The sequence below is a fragment of the Mirounga angustirostris genome, unplaced genomic scaffold, assembly GCF_029215605.1.
Source record: "Mirounga angustirostris isolate CCGP_5_RB_7025 unplaced genomic scaffold, mMirAng1.0.hap1 SCAF_31, whole genome shotgun sequence".
NCBI lineage: Eukaryota > Metazoa > Chordata > Mammalia > Carnivora > Phocidae > Mirounga > Mirounga angustirostris.
Genome location: NW_026991739.1, coordinates 1,454 through 17,363, shown reverse-complemented (window position 1 = coordinate 17,363; position 15,910 = coordinate 1,454). Strand labels below are relative to the sequence as shown.

Genomic DNA, 15,910 nt, shown 5'->3' with positions numbered 1-15,910 from the left:
CCCCTTGGAGGAAGGGCAGCAGTGGGAGGGAAGTATAAAGCATAAAGGCAACCCATCCCACTGCCCTTGAGTAGCTCTGCCTCTAGAAATTGACAAAAGGAAATGAAAAAAAAATCTGCTCAACTGACATTATGTGAGAGAGAATAGCAATTCTTAATATATATGTTCAATTATTTAAAAAATATTACCCACCAATGCATATTAATATATTTACTCTGATCCTTATAAGTTTGTGTGAGGGCAAGCATTTCAAAGGATGAATGTAAGGCTCAGAGGGGTCAAGTAATTTGCCTAAGATGTGCAGATCTCGTTAGTGTCAAGGCAGAAACTAGAAGGCCTTAAATATTCTCAGATGGAAACACAGCGAAAGTCAGCATTGTGCAATGCACTGATGAATCTTTGTATTCCAAGTAAAGTAACATGCTTTACATTTTTTTTCTCTTTTTAAAATCTTTTCCTTGGGCACCTGCTTTCTGCAGGGTGTCTCCAACAAGAGCGAATATGATGCTCACTCAGGAGGCACAGAGTGAGTGCCAGAAGCCCCAGGAGAATAGCAGCATATACCAGTGTGATGCATACACTCATGGGAAGGGGGATTTGATCAGAGCCATCACCATCAGCCTGAATCTATATTTTTTCCATATAGGACATAAACATCCCTATGGAATTAAAATGAGCCATCTTCCATCTACCACACTGCTGCCGCAGACACCAGAGGACTCCATCTCTCCTTCCACCCTCCAGGAGTCCCTCCTTCTGGAGCAGGGGTTCGCAGAGATGCAAGGCCGGTTCATCCTGAAGCCCAGGCACCCGGCGCAGAATGAGCAAGGGAGAGGTGAGCCCCTTCCCTTTCTTCAGGTGTCTCCTCTTGGCTCATGTCTCCACTCTTGCCCACAAATTGAGGACACAGAGCTCACTCTCTCTGTGGGGGGTGGGGAGGAACAGTAGAGGCAAGAACCCCAAAACTGCACAGAATCGAGCTTAGAGAAACCCAAAGGTCTTAGGACCCAACTCACTTCGAGGAAGGTTGTGTGCTTGTTTTAATTCTCCTAGGTAGACTGTTAGCTCCTTTCTCTGTATCCCCAGAACACTTTCTACATATAATTATGTGAGTACACATCTGTGTGTCTTCTTAGAGCACAAGCTGTTTGTGGCCTGGAAACAGGTCTTCCCTATTCCAGGGTTTTATCTAGTATCTCAGGCCATCACAGGATGGAATCAAATGACTGCATGGCTTAGACGCACCTGGAATGGAAGAACTCCAGTGGAGTAAAGAGTTATGGAACTGAATTGGATTTATTCTGGGCTTAGGCTGAAGTGGCCTTGGGCTTACAGTTAGAATTCAAGTCTCAATTCTGCCCCCACTTTCCATGTCTGCTTCAGACACAGGTCAAGGCTGGAGCTAGACTGAATGTTTATGGTCAGGGCTTTTTCATCTTCCTTCTTGCTATTTTTTTCCCTACCATTCCAGTATTCTCCCATTGATATTTTTTTCTCTGATGAAAATGTGTTATTCATCTGAGAAGTATTGGGCCAAAATAGAAAGTATTTTATTGTTATGATTGTGATTCTATAAGCACAAAGTTTCAAAAATTTTATTTTTTAATATTCATACCCTAATTCAAGCATTAGGAAACATTAACCCAAATCTTGCCAGGACTGTTTAAGAAAGAATAGGTTTCCATAAAGTTAGCTTGTTTAATCATTCCTATATTTTTCATGGCTATAGCATATATTTTTATTAGTAATAGAGGCAACATGACCTCTAACAGCAAATAATGTACATTATGAAACATCCAGCTAAGCCTGAAAATACCTTGGAGAAAGTATAGGACTCAATGTGTACTTATTTTCTGTATACTCATAGAGTAGCTAGATATATAGCTTTGTACCAAGGGATACAACATTCTTCTTAAGAGCATTCTTCTTATTAAAGCTGAAGAATGGAATATATTTGGGTAGTTTTAGAAATAATAAAACTAGGGGAAGAGTAGGGAACCCAGGTTGCATACAACAACTCAACTTACATATTAACACGTATCTTCAGCAAATGCATACATTTTGATGTACAGGAATCTCCTCCTGGATTTAAGAATGTGTTTGCTTTCTTTCTTCTCTCCTTTTAAAATGGTAGCGGTATCAATTTCAGAGCAGGAAGAAAGAGCCTTAGTTAAGTAAAGTGGTAGCCATCCTTCATGATTGCCTACCTTCTAGAGGTTGCAAAATCAAATAGAGAATGGGAGTGATGTCTGCTTTGGAGGGGGAAGAGACTGACGTCTAGACTGCCTGAGGCCTTCTGAGCAAGGAAATTACTTTTATCAAGGCTGCCACGAGCCATGCCTTGTGCTGAGTAGTACATTACATTTAGTTCAACGAGTTGTAGGCAGCAGCATTTATGTTAAAGTTAAGCAAACCAAAGCTTAAGAATTTTTGAGTAATCTAACTAGGTGGCAGAACCAGGATGCTTCTGGTTCTTAGATCCTGGTCTCTCTGGTCAAGTGCCATGAGTGTTGCCACCCACGTGAGTGGATACGGTGATGCACTCACTACATCCCAGAAAAGCCCAGTGGACAGGTGTTTATGGGTGTTTGGTGAAATGTTGCTCATTTGTTTATCCTTCTACAGCTTGGCTCCTCTGTGGACTTTTAAAGAATTCAGTTATTTAAGCAGATTTTATAAGCAAATGTTAAGGTATCTTATAAGGAAAACATTCATAGCTGAGCAGTAGAAACTTTCAACTCAGCTTTTCACTGCAGATCACCTTTTCTTTGTAAAGCTCTTCTTCTGCATTCCTTTGATAGGGAATGTTGGGTAATTCAAAATCATCTCTGGAAATTGGGGATAAATCAGGCATTCATAATCTCTCATTGTTTTTCTTTTTGTATGTTTTCTTTCAAGCCTTGTACTGGTATGGTGTATATACATGTATGTTTGAGTATGTGTGAGGAATTGGGTGCAATTCATTGTGGATTAGACTCTTTTCCGTAAATATCAAACATAATTTACAAAAAAAAAAGTCATCTCTGGGTAGCTTGGTGGGGTATCACAAGAAAACACAGTCACCTGGAATCTTACCACATAGCCAGCATGTAATGACTATTTCCCAAGAACCCTGAATGCAGGGAGTCATCCTTGGGGATGGCCCAGAGCAGAGACACCAGAGGCCACCTGAGAAGTGGGGTCAGGCGGATCATGTCATGAGAGGCAGATCCTTTTGATCATAGAAAGATGAGCACTCAGGGGCACCTGGGTGGCTCAGTCGTTAAGCGTCTGCCTTCAGCTCAGGTCATGATCCCAGGGTCCTGGGATCTAGCCCTGCATCAGGCTCCCTGCTCAGTGGGAGTCTGCTTCTCCCTCTCCCAATCCCCCCCTGCTTGTGTTCCCTCTCTCGTTGTCTCTCTCTGCCAAATAAATAAATAAAATTAAAAAAAAAAAAAAAAAGTTGAGCACTCAGAAAGCCAAAGAGGAAACTTAAGACTGGAAGGAGACTCACTGTGAAAGCAGATGATTAACAAACTCAGCTTGATTTGAATACCAGATCTTTTGAGCTTTTAAAATCAGATCTGACACTGGATGAATCCACTAATCATACTTACCAATAGGAAACAAACAACAAGTGAAGTGCCTCGTGATAAAGCACAACGGGCAGTAGATGGGATTGAAAGCATTGACACTAAGTCTGATCAAGTCTCTAGGTTTAACCATCAGTTTGCAGGATCTGGGGAACAACTGTTAACACCATAAGAATGCTATTGGCCAATTTCAAAACATGGAAAATTCTACACAAAAAATGCCTCAGTTTCCCTCTTCTAGCCATTGCAGTGAATGTACCGTAGAATGGGAATGGTGAAAATAAGGTTAAGCGGGATGGCTGGGTGGCTCAGTTGTTAAGCGTCTCCCTTGGGCTCAGGTCATGATCCCCGTGTCCTGGGATTGAGCCCTGCATTAGGCTCCATGCTGGGTGGGAAGCCTACTTTTCCCTCTCCCGCTCCCCCTGCTTGTGTTCCATCTCTCACTGGCTCTCTATCAAAAAATAAATAAAATCTTTAGAAAAAAAAAGAAAAGAAGGTTAAGCGAATAAAACAACAACTACTACTACTAATCTCACTTCTTCCTTAGATTACAGGCAGAAGACAGTTAAAAGCGGTTTTTTCAGAGACTGGGCCTGTTGTCTGGGCTCCAGCACTAGCCAGGACAGCCAGTGCACAACCCCACCTTCTTCAAAGCCAGGACAGCTCTTTGGAGTTTCCCTCATGGATGTGTGTAATAAAGACAACTTGCCCTTCCCAATCCTGGTAGGTCATCTCCTTTTGGTCTTCTATAGCCCTTCTGAGGAGGGGACACTCTGAGAGGCCACGTGTCCTCATCCAAATCTATTCCCAAATGGAGAAGTCATTAGACAGCCCCTGGCTTTGGCTGAGAAGCTCTGTTACTGTTATTTCAAAGAATAGAATCTGATTTCGGTCCTGCAGAGTCATGAGGCAAATACAACAGGAAAAGACATTCTCCATTCCACTTGGGTCTTGTTTCCACAAAGACATGCGGAGGCTTGTTCAGATCAGTCAAAATGGACTCTGTGTATGTGAGTCTCTGAGAGTCCACCTCATCTTCACACTCTCCCCTCATTGCCTTCCTGAACTCACATGAGTCTCAAGTCTCCTTCAGCAGAGTCTACTCAGTCTAACAACTGTAAACATCTGACACGAGCATAGACTCATCCTCTGGCAAATAGGAATCTGTTAATCCTAACAGAATATGTCAAATGAAAGCCACAGAGTTTGGCCTGTGTTATCTCAAACTGCTGTAGTGAATTGTCAGTGTGGACATTGACTGAGTATTCGGTGTCTCTGCAAGCACTGTACGGGATGTAGGGAACGTTCTGCTAGCTATGAAGAAATGTATCATCTTAGCTAGCATGTTACCTGCTAGCTACTACCCCAGGTCCTTGCATCACAGCAAATTTAGAGGGTAGCTAGGATTATCATCCTCCACACTTCTTAAACGAATCGGAAAAGCCTCAGTACAGGATGTATGTGCCCCAGCTCACACAATAGATAAGTAGCATAATAGACTTCAGATCCATTTTATTCCCTGAGTCCAGCCCTTATTAAGATTCTACACAGCAGGGAGAGGACATGAAGATACAGCAAAAGACAATGAAAGACTCATGAGAAGGGAGGGTAATCAGAGAAGGGGAAGAGAGTTTCTGAGCCTGACTTTAAAAGAGGGAAAGAAATAGAACAAGTAGGAATGGAGTATACACTCACTTAAAGAGAAATAAACAAATGGGAAATGTGTATTTCCTAAATAGACTTCCATACTTGGCGGAGAGCATCTATGTAAGGCAATAATGAGAAAAGAATGGTAAAGTAGGAAACGGACGGTGATTGTGCAAAGGCCTTGAAGCAGAGAATTTTGATTTAAGAGTGGAAACTCAATGGAAAGGAAAATCTGCTTAAAAGAAGTGTTTAAAATGTTTCAGTGTATGACTGTAAAATGGATATATGGGTAGAAAGTATATAGAGAGACACTGAAAAAAAAAACAATCTAAATTGACTTTAGTCCTTTCAGCTCAAAAACAGTGTACCATTGCATTCCCCTCCTCTTTCAAAACGGAGGCAAGCTTGAGCTCTGCGTTTGGGGTATGAGATGCGATATAATTTTCTTTTCTTCCTACAGGATATGCTTTCCCTTATTAATCAAAAAGGGTCCCTCACAGAATGCATCTTCAGCAAATCACCCAATATAAAATCAACCAGGGTCCTAAAGGAGAAACTAAATTCTGGGGTCAAAGTGGACCTGTACAGCGAATCTGTTCATGTGGTCGCATCCGTCTTAAAGGTAGGGAAGGTTCTAGCATTATCCACACACGAGTAACTGAAGCTATGATTGGTGTCTTTCATCATGACTGCTCAAGAACCATAATGGGCATAATAGATTAAGAACCTGACAAGCTGAAAAACGCTTGACAAAATCAAAATTTAAGGAAGCTACTTTAGGAGTTAAAAGCCCCATATGTTAGAAATTCTTTCTGTTTTCACCACACACCGCCTACCCTGCCTTCACTCCTGAAGTCGCCATGCAAAATACTAATACTGAAATGACTACTAGTCATGATAATAAATTTCAAAATACGCACTGACACATACACACTGTTTACCCATGCAAACATTCTCACCACCCTCCTAGTGAAGGCAAAGTTTCCAAAAGAAATAGAACAGGGAAAGAATTTAATCCATCCACCTTGGCACTTATGAACAGCTCTGAACAACCCTATGTTAACGTAGTAATGACTACAGTCTTAGAATCTCAGTCACATTTGGTCTTCCCTTGTCCCCCGTTAATGTTCGAAGATGTGATCAATAGCAAAGTCCAGAAATGACTTAGGTAACCACTCCTACACTGCGGTCATAGTGATATCCAGTAGTAATATACATATAGGCATCAGGAGACAGGAGAAGAATGCTGATACATTACGTAGCAAGATGAGTGTTGCCCTCTGTAAGGTGAGCACATGGAATCGATTTTCTAGCAAGAGTTAGGAGGTTCCGGGTGCCTGGGTGGCTCAGTTGGTTAAGCGACTGCCTTCGGCTCAGGTCATGATCCCGGAGTCCTGGGATCGAGTCCCACATCGGGCTCCCGGCTCAGCAGGGAGCCTGATTCTCCCTCTGACCCTATCCCCTCTCATGCTGTTTCTCTCTCTCTCTCTTTTAAATAAATAAATAAATAAAATCTTTAAAAAAAAAATCATTAAAAAAAAAAAGAGTTAGGAGGTTCCTTCCTGATTCGGTGTTATAAGCACCGACTAGGAAGAGGGTATGCACATGTGGGCATAGTGCTTAGACATTTCTAAAGTTTTCTCTTCCTGAAGTTGATGGATCTTGGTGGAGAAACAGACTCTGCAACTTTGGCCTTGATAATATCATGTCAAAAAACTGGGAATGGACCTAATCTAGAAATGAATCTATCCTCAGGACCTCAGTGAGTCTACTATTAGACTCTCGACTTTTAGACAGTTAAGAAAAGGAAGAATGAAGCAATTGTGCGAGTAGCTTTCTTCCAGGGAGCACACATACCCCGAGTGAGAAGACCTAGTTCTTTCCTAATATGTGTGCAAGAGCCCACCTGTTTCTGTTTCGATTGTTTCAGGCCTTTTCTTGCTAGAGTTAAGAGCTAGCACTGTGTCTAAAACAAGCAACATGGGTAAGCGTATTTCTGTCCAAGAAGCTAATAGGATTTAGGATGGTCTATAGCCAGACCCTGTCAGTTTGTGGTACTTTGCAAAAAAAGCACACAAAGAAAATAAGTTCTAGATGATAGAAGGGAGCTTTATCTTCATTTCTACCACAGCCTAAGCTCTGCTTTAATGCCTCTAAGATTTAGGGGGAGAATATCCAAGCACTTGATGCTGCGTGTGCAAGTCAATGGAGAGTCAGAGCCAAGCTCCGTGTGGGTCCCAGTTTGGGTATCTGTGAAGGAAGTGGGGGCTGAACTGAATTTTTTAACTACATATTTTCTCTGTAATATTTCCAATACATATTTTCTGTAATATATATACATATTTATTTTTATCTCCACAAGTATTTCCTAAGAAATATCCCAGGATGTATATTTTTGTCTGATCTCTATGACAAATGGCTCGGTGTTATTGATCAAGGGAACGAAGAGGAGAAGATGACTGCAGCGCGGAGGTAACGATGCAATAATTACTCTACTCTGGTCACATCTCCAAAATACACCCAACATACTATTAGGAAAACATTGGCTTACGTTTTGCAGCTTTGCCCACTATAATCATGACGAATGTCAAAGAGTTTCAATTCTTCAAAGCCATGGGGGTCAGCTTCAGAATAGAGGCACGCTTTAGGGCTATTATTGTTCTTCTCCTGATCTTATTAATGTGGACTCCTTGGCCGTTTGACACCTTCTGGATCCATGAACCTTGTAGACGAAATTCCCTGGTTCAAGACACATGCAAGAGCATCAACTGCCAGGGCTATGACCTTAAAAGTCTGTCAAACATTTAACTAACCAGAGAAGTGTTTATCTGGCTCAGGAACTAAATTCAGTGCAACAATTTTGTCTACATTCATGCCTGGAACTCTGCTAGAGAGGGGTTGTGTGCTAGATATACAAGGATGTATCCTTTTCCCTGTCTCTGTTTTTCCAACCTCTTAAGTGGAATCATTTACCTAATTTAAAGTGTGTTTTTCTGACCTTAGGCTTTTAGCCCAGCTGCCAAGAGCAAATATTGTTCTCTTGCGATACCTTTTTGGAGTGCTATACAACATTGAGCAACATTCCTCATCCAATCAGATGACAGCTTATAATTTATCCGTTTGTATAGCCCCAAGCGTTCTTTACCCACCTGATTCCGGCACCTTGGAATTGGAAGACAACTTGATAAAAAAGGTAATGAGAGCTCTCATTTTTGTCCCCCAAGGGGTAGAAACCCTACTTTGAACCGGACATGTGCAGTAGTAACTCTGACGGATGGAACCTTGTGAAGTGCACATTTTCGTTAGGCCCCTGTGGAGTGGCAGAGTTCTTTAGGCTACTCTGGCGGGGTCTGGGAAGGGGTGTCGTTAAACGGGAAACTCGGAGCAGTCGAGTCACTTCTTCACCCTCCAGGAGACTAAACACTAGACTGACTAAACGAGAGAGAGAAGAGTCGTGTGATACGATAGGAAAGAACCTGGGCTTTGGAGCTTCACCAGTCAAGGTTCAACTCTCAGCCTAATCCCTGAGGGACTCGTAACCTTGGGCAAAGCCATGGTTTCCTCACTACACAATGGCGACAACAGCCAGCTCCTCCGGTCATCACTGGCACATCCTGGGTGGCTTGGGCAATATGAGCCCCCATGGCTCCAAACACATTGGCCTTCCTCTGCCAATTGTGGCTCATCTAGAAAAGTACTCAGCTACTATTTCACCTCTGCTACGTCATATGGAAACTAGCAAGAGATTCCAGAATATCCTAATAAGATGACAGGTCTTCCCCAAGCTCACACAGAGAGAGCCAGCATGAGGCAAAGCAATGCGTGAGAAGGGACTGAAGTTAGACAGACAGATACGTTTTCTCTCCAGCTGTGTGGGTTTTCCCTCACAACCCCACCAAAATCTCTGCTTCCCAACTTTAAGATACTTCTTCATTTAAGAAATGGTTTTCTTAAGTTTTTGTTCATACTTTATATAAAGTTTCATAAGATGTTATACATCAGTTACAGCTCAGTAAAACTGGAAACAAAATTTAAAAACATAAAATAAGTAAACTTTAATAAGGTAGGCTACTTTGAAAATTATCCTTGTTTTATTTATATTTTGATATGTATTTATTTGAGAGAGGGAAAGAGAGAGCGTGAGCGGGTCAGGGGAAGAAGAAGAGGGAGAGGGAGAGGGAGAAGCCCAAGCCCATTCCCCGCTGAGCACGGAGCCCAAAGTTGGCTCCATGTTGGGCAGGATCTCACCATCATGAGATAGTGATCTGAGCCAGAATCAAGAGTCAGATTCTCAACTGAGGGGCCCCAAAAATTATCCTAGGCTTAATGATGTAACCACTGATACCAAAATGTTGGCTATTAAACTAGGCCACATATTAAAACTTTAGCCTACTGATTAGCAGTATTTTAAAATGTGTACCCAAAGTACCCGGAAAAGTATCACTCTTCCTAAGTTATTTCTTAGAGAATTCTGGTCTCTGTTTTTTATTTTATTATTTTTTTTAAGATTATATTTATTTTCTTGACAGAGGCAGACACAGCGAGAGAGGGAACACAAGCAGGGGGAGTGGGAGAGGGAGAATCAGGCTTCCCGCTGAGCAGGGAGCCCAATGTAGGGCTGATCGCATCACCCTGGGATCATGAGCTGAGCTGAAGGCAGACGCTTGACCGATTGAGCCACCCAGGCGCTCCTGGTCTCTATGTATTTTTATCAGTTCTGAATTTTTCTGGGAAATCTTTCACATTCTTTCTTAGATCCAAGGTCTATATACATAATGTGATTTATAACTATGCCCTATGGAAAAGAGCACCCCATTCTTGTCTTTTTGTGTTACAGATTTCTCTTGTACAATTTCTCATTGAAAATTGCCTTAAAATATTTGGAGAAGACATCACTTCCCTCTTGGGAGAGAACTCAATGAGTCGTGATAACAGCGAGCAGGCTGCAGGTACCAGGAATAATTTTATTGGCTTTAGTGAGAAGCAGACAGCAAGGCTGCCAGGGGTCATGGGAGATGCTTAGACAGAGCTGTTCTGGAGCCCAGAGCATCGCCAGGGCAAGGATTTCCATGGGCTCCTTCGTCCGAAGGCTGGCTCACAGGTCAAGGGAGGTTCCACACTGTTGTGAGACCAAAGAAAGGATAAGATGAGGTCTCTGACTTCAAGAAGTTTCTAGTGTAGATCATAACAGAATTAGGACTCATCATGGTATGCCACAGTGTTTGGGAACTTTTTCTCACAAAATTTAAATGGGTGCTATATATATATCTATGTAGTTATATATATTACATAATTATATACTGATACTATATAAATATATAAACATAATGTATATATTTATGTATATTACATGTGCGCTGGTTGAAGCCAGAGAAAGGGGCCTTTCTTCCCCTCCCTCCTCTTTTGGCTCAGGGGCTCTTGAGGCACCACAGGATTCCAGTGCCCTTTGAAATGGGTTGAAAAGAATTGGCATCTTTGAGAAAAAAGAACTTGACTTGATGTCAAACAACCTCTCCAGAGTGTAAATTCCTGTACCCCCATTTACCAGCTATATTATCTTTGGCCCGTTATAGCAGCTAAGCATCAGTTTATTCATCTCTAAAATGTGGATAAAAATAATGTCTAAATCTTAGAATTGTGGTGTAGAATAAATAAGATGATGGATGTAATTCAAAAAAAGCCATTAATAGCACTAGGAGAAGTGCCCCTGACACTAGAGGTAGTATGATTTGAGCCTAGCTAATCAGACCTAACTGGCAGCAGTCCACCTTAGAAGGTAGACTTTCGATTCAGAACCTGGAGACACGTATCATCAATCCCTCCATATTTTTGACATTTCTTGTTTTCATGACACGTACCACATACTTTGAGGAAAGTTTTAGGAAAATACAAGTCATCAGGAATTAAGATGAGTCTGAGGCACCTGGGTGGCTCAGTCGTTAAACATCTGCCTTCAGCTCAGGTCATGATACTGGGGTCCTGGTACCGAGCCCCGAGTCGGGCTCCCTGCTCCAAGGGAAGCCTGCTTCTCCCTCTCCCCCGCCCCCTACTTGTGTTCCCTCTCTTGCTGTCTCTCTCTCTCTGTCAAAAAATAAATAAAATCTGTAAAAAAAAAAAAAAAAAGGAAAAAGAAGGTTCAACATATTAAACAACAACTACTACTACGAGTACTCTCACTTCTTCCTTAGACTCCAGCCTGAAGACTGTGAAAACCCGTTCTTTCAGAGATAGGGCGTTTTGTCGGGGTTCCAGCACTTCCCAGCACAACCAGTGCACAGCCCCATCTTCCGCAAAGCCAGGACAGCTCTTTGGAGTTCCCCTCATGGATGTGTGTGATAAAGACAACTTCTCCTTCCCAATTCTGGTAGGTCATCTCATTTTGGTCTTCAATAGCCCTCCTGAGAAGGGGAAACTCTGAGAGGCCAAGCGTCCTCATCCAAATCTATCCCCAAATGAAGATGTCATTAGACAGCTCCTGGCTTTGGTTGAGAAGCTCTGTTACTGTTATTTCAAAGAATAGAATCTGATTTCGGTCCTGCAGAGTCATGAGGCAAATACAACAGGAAAAGTCATTCTTCTCCATTCCACTTGGGTCTTGTTTCCACAAAGACATGCGGAGGCTTGTTCAGATCAGTCAAAATGGACTCTGTGTATGTGAGTCTCTGAGAGTCCACCTCATCTTCACACTCTCCCTTCATTGCCTTCCTGAATTCACATGAGTCTCAAGTCTCCTTCAGCGGAGTCTACTCAGTCTAACAATTGTAAACATCTGACACAAGCATAGACTCATCCTCTGGCAAATAGGAATCTGTTAATCCTAACAGAATATGTCAAATGAAAGCCACAGAGTTTGGTCTGTGTTATCTCAAACTGCTGTAGTGAATTGTCAGTGTGGACATTCACTGAGTATTCGGTGTCTCTGCAAGTACTGTACGGGATGTAGGGAACGTTCCGCTAGCTATGAAGAAATGTATCATCTTAGCTAGCATGTTACCTGCTAGCTACTACCCCAGTTCCTTGCATCACAGAAATTTAGGGGCTAGCTAGGATTATCATCCTCCGCACTGCCTAAACGAATCAGAAAAGCCTCAGTACAGGATGTGTGTGACCCAGCTCACACAATAGATAAGTAGCATAATAGACTTCAGATCCGTTGGATTCCCTGAGTCCAGCCCTTATTAAATTTCTACACAGCAGGGAGAGGACATGAAGATACAGCAAAAGACAATGAAAGACTCATGAGAAGGGAGGGTAATCAGAGAAGGGGAAGAGAGTTTCTGAGCCTGACTTTAAAAGAGGGAAGGAAATAGAACAAGTAGGAATGGAATATACAGTCACTTAAAGAGAAATAAACAAATTGGAAATGAGTATTTCCTAAATAGACTTCCATACTTGCGGAAAAGCATGTATGTAAGGGAAAAATGTGAAAAGAATGGGAAACTAGGAAACAGACGGTGATTCCGCAAAGGCCTTGAGACAGAGAAGTTTGATTTAAAAGTGTAAACTTAGTGGAAAATCTGATTAAAAGAAGTGTTGAAAATGTTTCAGTGTATGACTGTAAAATGGATATATGGGTAGAAAGTATATAGAGAGACACTGAAAAAACAGCAATCTAAATTGACTTTAGTCCTTCCCGCTCTAAAACATTGTACCATTACATTCCCCTTTTCTTTCAAAACGGAGGCAGGCATGGTATATGAGATGCCATATACTTTTCTTTTCTTCCTACACGGTATGCTTTCCTTTATTAATCAAAAACGGCCACTCGCAGAAGGCATATTCAGAAACTCAGCCAATATAAAATCCCGCAGAGTCCTAACGGAGAAACTAAATTCTGGGATCAAAGTGAACCCGTACAGGGAATCTATTCATGTGTTCGCATCCGTCTTAAAGGTAGGGAAGGTTCTAGCATTATCCACATGTGAGTAACTGAAGGGATGATGGGTGTCCTTCATCATGACTGCTCAAGAACCATAACGGGCATAGTAGATTAAGAACCTGACAAGCTAAAAAACGCTTGACAAAATCAAAATGTAAGGAAGCTACTTTAGGAGTTAAAAGCCCCATGTGTTAGAAATACTTTCTGTTTTCACCACACACGGCCCTCCGCACCTTCACTCCTGAAGACTCCATGCAAAATACTAATACTGAAATGACTACAGTCATGATACTAAATTTCAAAATACGCACTGACACAAACACACTGTTTACCGAAGCAGACATCCTCACCACCCTCCTAATGAAGGCAAACTTTCCAAAAGAAATAGAACAGGGAGGGGCGCCTGGGTGGCTCAGATGGTTAAGCGTCTGCCTTCGGCTCAGGTCATGATCCCAGTGTCCTGGGATCGAGCCCCGCATCGGGCTTCCTGCTCAGCGGGGAGCCTGCTTCTCCCTCTCCCTCTGCCTCTCTCCCTCCTCATGCTCTCTCCCTCTCTATCTCTGTGTCTCAAATGAATAAGAAAAAAAAAAAAAAGAAGAAATAGAACAGGGAAAGAATTTAATCCATGCAGCTTGGCACTTATGAACAGCTCTGACAAACCCTATGTTAATGTAGTACTGACTACAGTCTTAGAATCTCAGTCACATTTGGTCTTCCCTTGTCCCCCATTAATGTTCGAAGATGTGATCCATAGCAAAGTCCATAAATGACTTAGGTAACCACTCCTACACTGGGGCCATAGTGATATCCAGTAGTAATATACATATAGGCATCAGGAGACAGGAGAAGAATGATGATACACTAGGTAGCAAGATGAGTGTTGCCCTCTGTAAGGTGCACACATGGAATCGATTTTCTAGCAAGAGTTGGCAGGTTCTTTCCTGATTCTGTGTTATAAGCACTGACAAGGAGGAGCGTGAGCACTTCTGGGTATAGTGCTTAGACATTTCTAAAGTTTTCTCTTCCTGAAGTTGACGGATCTTGGTGGAGAATCAGACTCTGCAACCTTGGCCTTGATAATATCATGGCAAACTAACTGGACAATTGTCCTAAACTAGAAATGAATCTATCCTCAGGACCACAGTGAGTCTGCCTTTAGACTCTCGACTTTTAGACAGTTAAGAAAAGGAAGAATGAAGCAATTGTGAGAGTAGCTTTCTTCCAGGGAGCACACATACCCCGAATGAGAAGACCTATTTCTTGCCTAATGTGTGTGCAAGAGCCCACCTGTTTGTGTTTTGATTGTTTCAGGCCTTTTCTTGCTAGAATTAAGAGCTGGCGCTGTGTCTAAAACAAGCAACATGAGTATGTGTATTTCTGTCCAGGAAGCTAATAGGATTTAGGATGGTCTATAGCCAGACCCTGTCAGTTTGTGGTACTTTGCAAAAAAAGCACACACACAAAATAAGTTCCAGATGATAGAAGGGAGCTTTATCTTCATTTCCACCACAGACTAAGCTCTGCTTTATGCCTCTAAGTTTTAGTGGGAGAAAATCCAAGCACCTGCTCCTGCGTGTGCAAGTCAATGGAGAGTCAGAGCCGAGCACCGTGTGGGTCACAGTTTGGGTATCTGTGAAGGAAGTGGGGGCTGAACTGAATTTTTTAACTACATATTTTCTCTGGAATATTTCCATTACATATTTTCTATAACATATATACATAGTTTTTTTTTTTTTTTATCTCCCTAAGGATTTTCTTAGAAATATACACGGAAGTATATTTTTATCTGATCACTATGACAAATGGCTCGGTGTTATTGATCAAGGCAACGAAGAGGAGAAGATAACTGCAGCCCAGAGGTAATGATGCAATAATTACTCTGGTCACATCTCCAAAATACAGCCAACATACTATTAGGAAAACATTGGCTTACGTTTTGCAGCTTTGCTCACTATAATCATGACCAATGCCAAAGAGTTTCCATTCTTCACACCCATGGGGGCCAGGTTCATAATGGAGACACACTTTAGGGCCATTATCGTTCTTTTCCTTATCTTATTAATGTGGAATCCTTGGCCGTTTTACATCTTTTGGATACATGAAACTGTTAGGGGAAATCCCCTGGTCCAAGACAGATGCAAGAACATCAATTGCCAGGGCTATGAGCTTAAAGGTCTGTCAAACATTTAACTAACCAGAGAAGATTTTATCTGGCGCAGGAACTGAAGTCAGGGCAACAATTTTGTATACATTCATGCCTGGAACTCTGCTACAGCGGGTTGTGTGCTAGATATACAAGGATGTATCCTGTTCCCTGTCTTTTTTTTCAACCTCCTAAGTGGAATCACTTGCCTAATTTAAATGTGTATTTTTCTGACCTTAGGCTTTTACCCCAGCTGCCAAGAGGAAATGTTGTTCTCCTGCGATACCTTTTTGGAGTGCTATACAACATTGAGCAACATTCCTCATCCAATCAGATGACAGCTTATAATTTATCCGTTTGTATAGCCCCAAGCGTTCTTTACCCACCTGATTCCGGCACCTTGGAATTGGAAGACAACTTGATAAAAAAGGTAATGAGAGCTCTCATTTTTGCCCCCATGGGGTAGAATCCCTACTTTGAACCGGACATGTGCAGTAGTAACTCTGACGGATGGAACTTTGTGAAGTGCACATTTTCATTAGGCCCCTGTGGAGTGGCAGAGTTCTTTAGGCTACTCTGGCGGGGTCTGGGAAGGGGTGTCGTTAAACGGGAAACTCGGAGCAGTCGAGTCACTTCTTCCCCCTCCAGGAGACTAAACACTAGACTGAC

General features: G+C 42.1%; 1 protein-coding gene and 1 long non-coding RNA gene across 2 annotated transcripts in view; both read left to right on the top strand.

Moving 5' to 3' along the window:
• The window catches only part of LOC135363141 (rho GTPase-activating protein 20-like), a 199,911-nt gene extending 192,162 nt beyond the window's left edge, over positions 1-7,749 (top strand). Inside the window, exons 9-12 of the mRNA XM_064583824.1 lie at positions 647-835; positions 4,120-4,295; positions 5,680-5,841; positions 7,582-7,749. Of these exons, the coding sequence (XP_064439894.1) occupies positions 647-835; positions 4,120-4,295; positions 5,680-5,841; positions 7,582-7,695 (641 nt within the window). The 3' untranslated portion in view covers positions 7,696-7,749. The remainder of the gene's footprint in view (positions 1-646; positions 836-4,119; positions 4,296-5,679; positions 5,842-7,581) is intronic.
• Positions 7,750-10,054: 2,305 nt separating this feature from the next.
• Positions 10,055-15,138, top strand: LOC135363137 (uncharacterized). Its single transcript, XR_010408824.1, has 3 exons — positions 10,055-10,168; positions 11,408-11,583; positions 14,848-15,138. It is a non-coding gene; the product is annotated as an uncharacterized LOC135363137 (long non-coding RNA).
• The last annotated feature ends 772 nt before the right edge of the window (positions 15,139-15,910 follow it).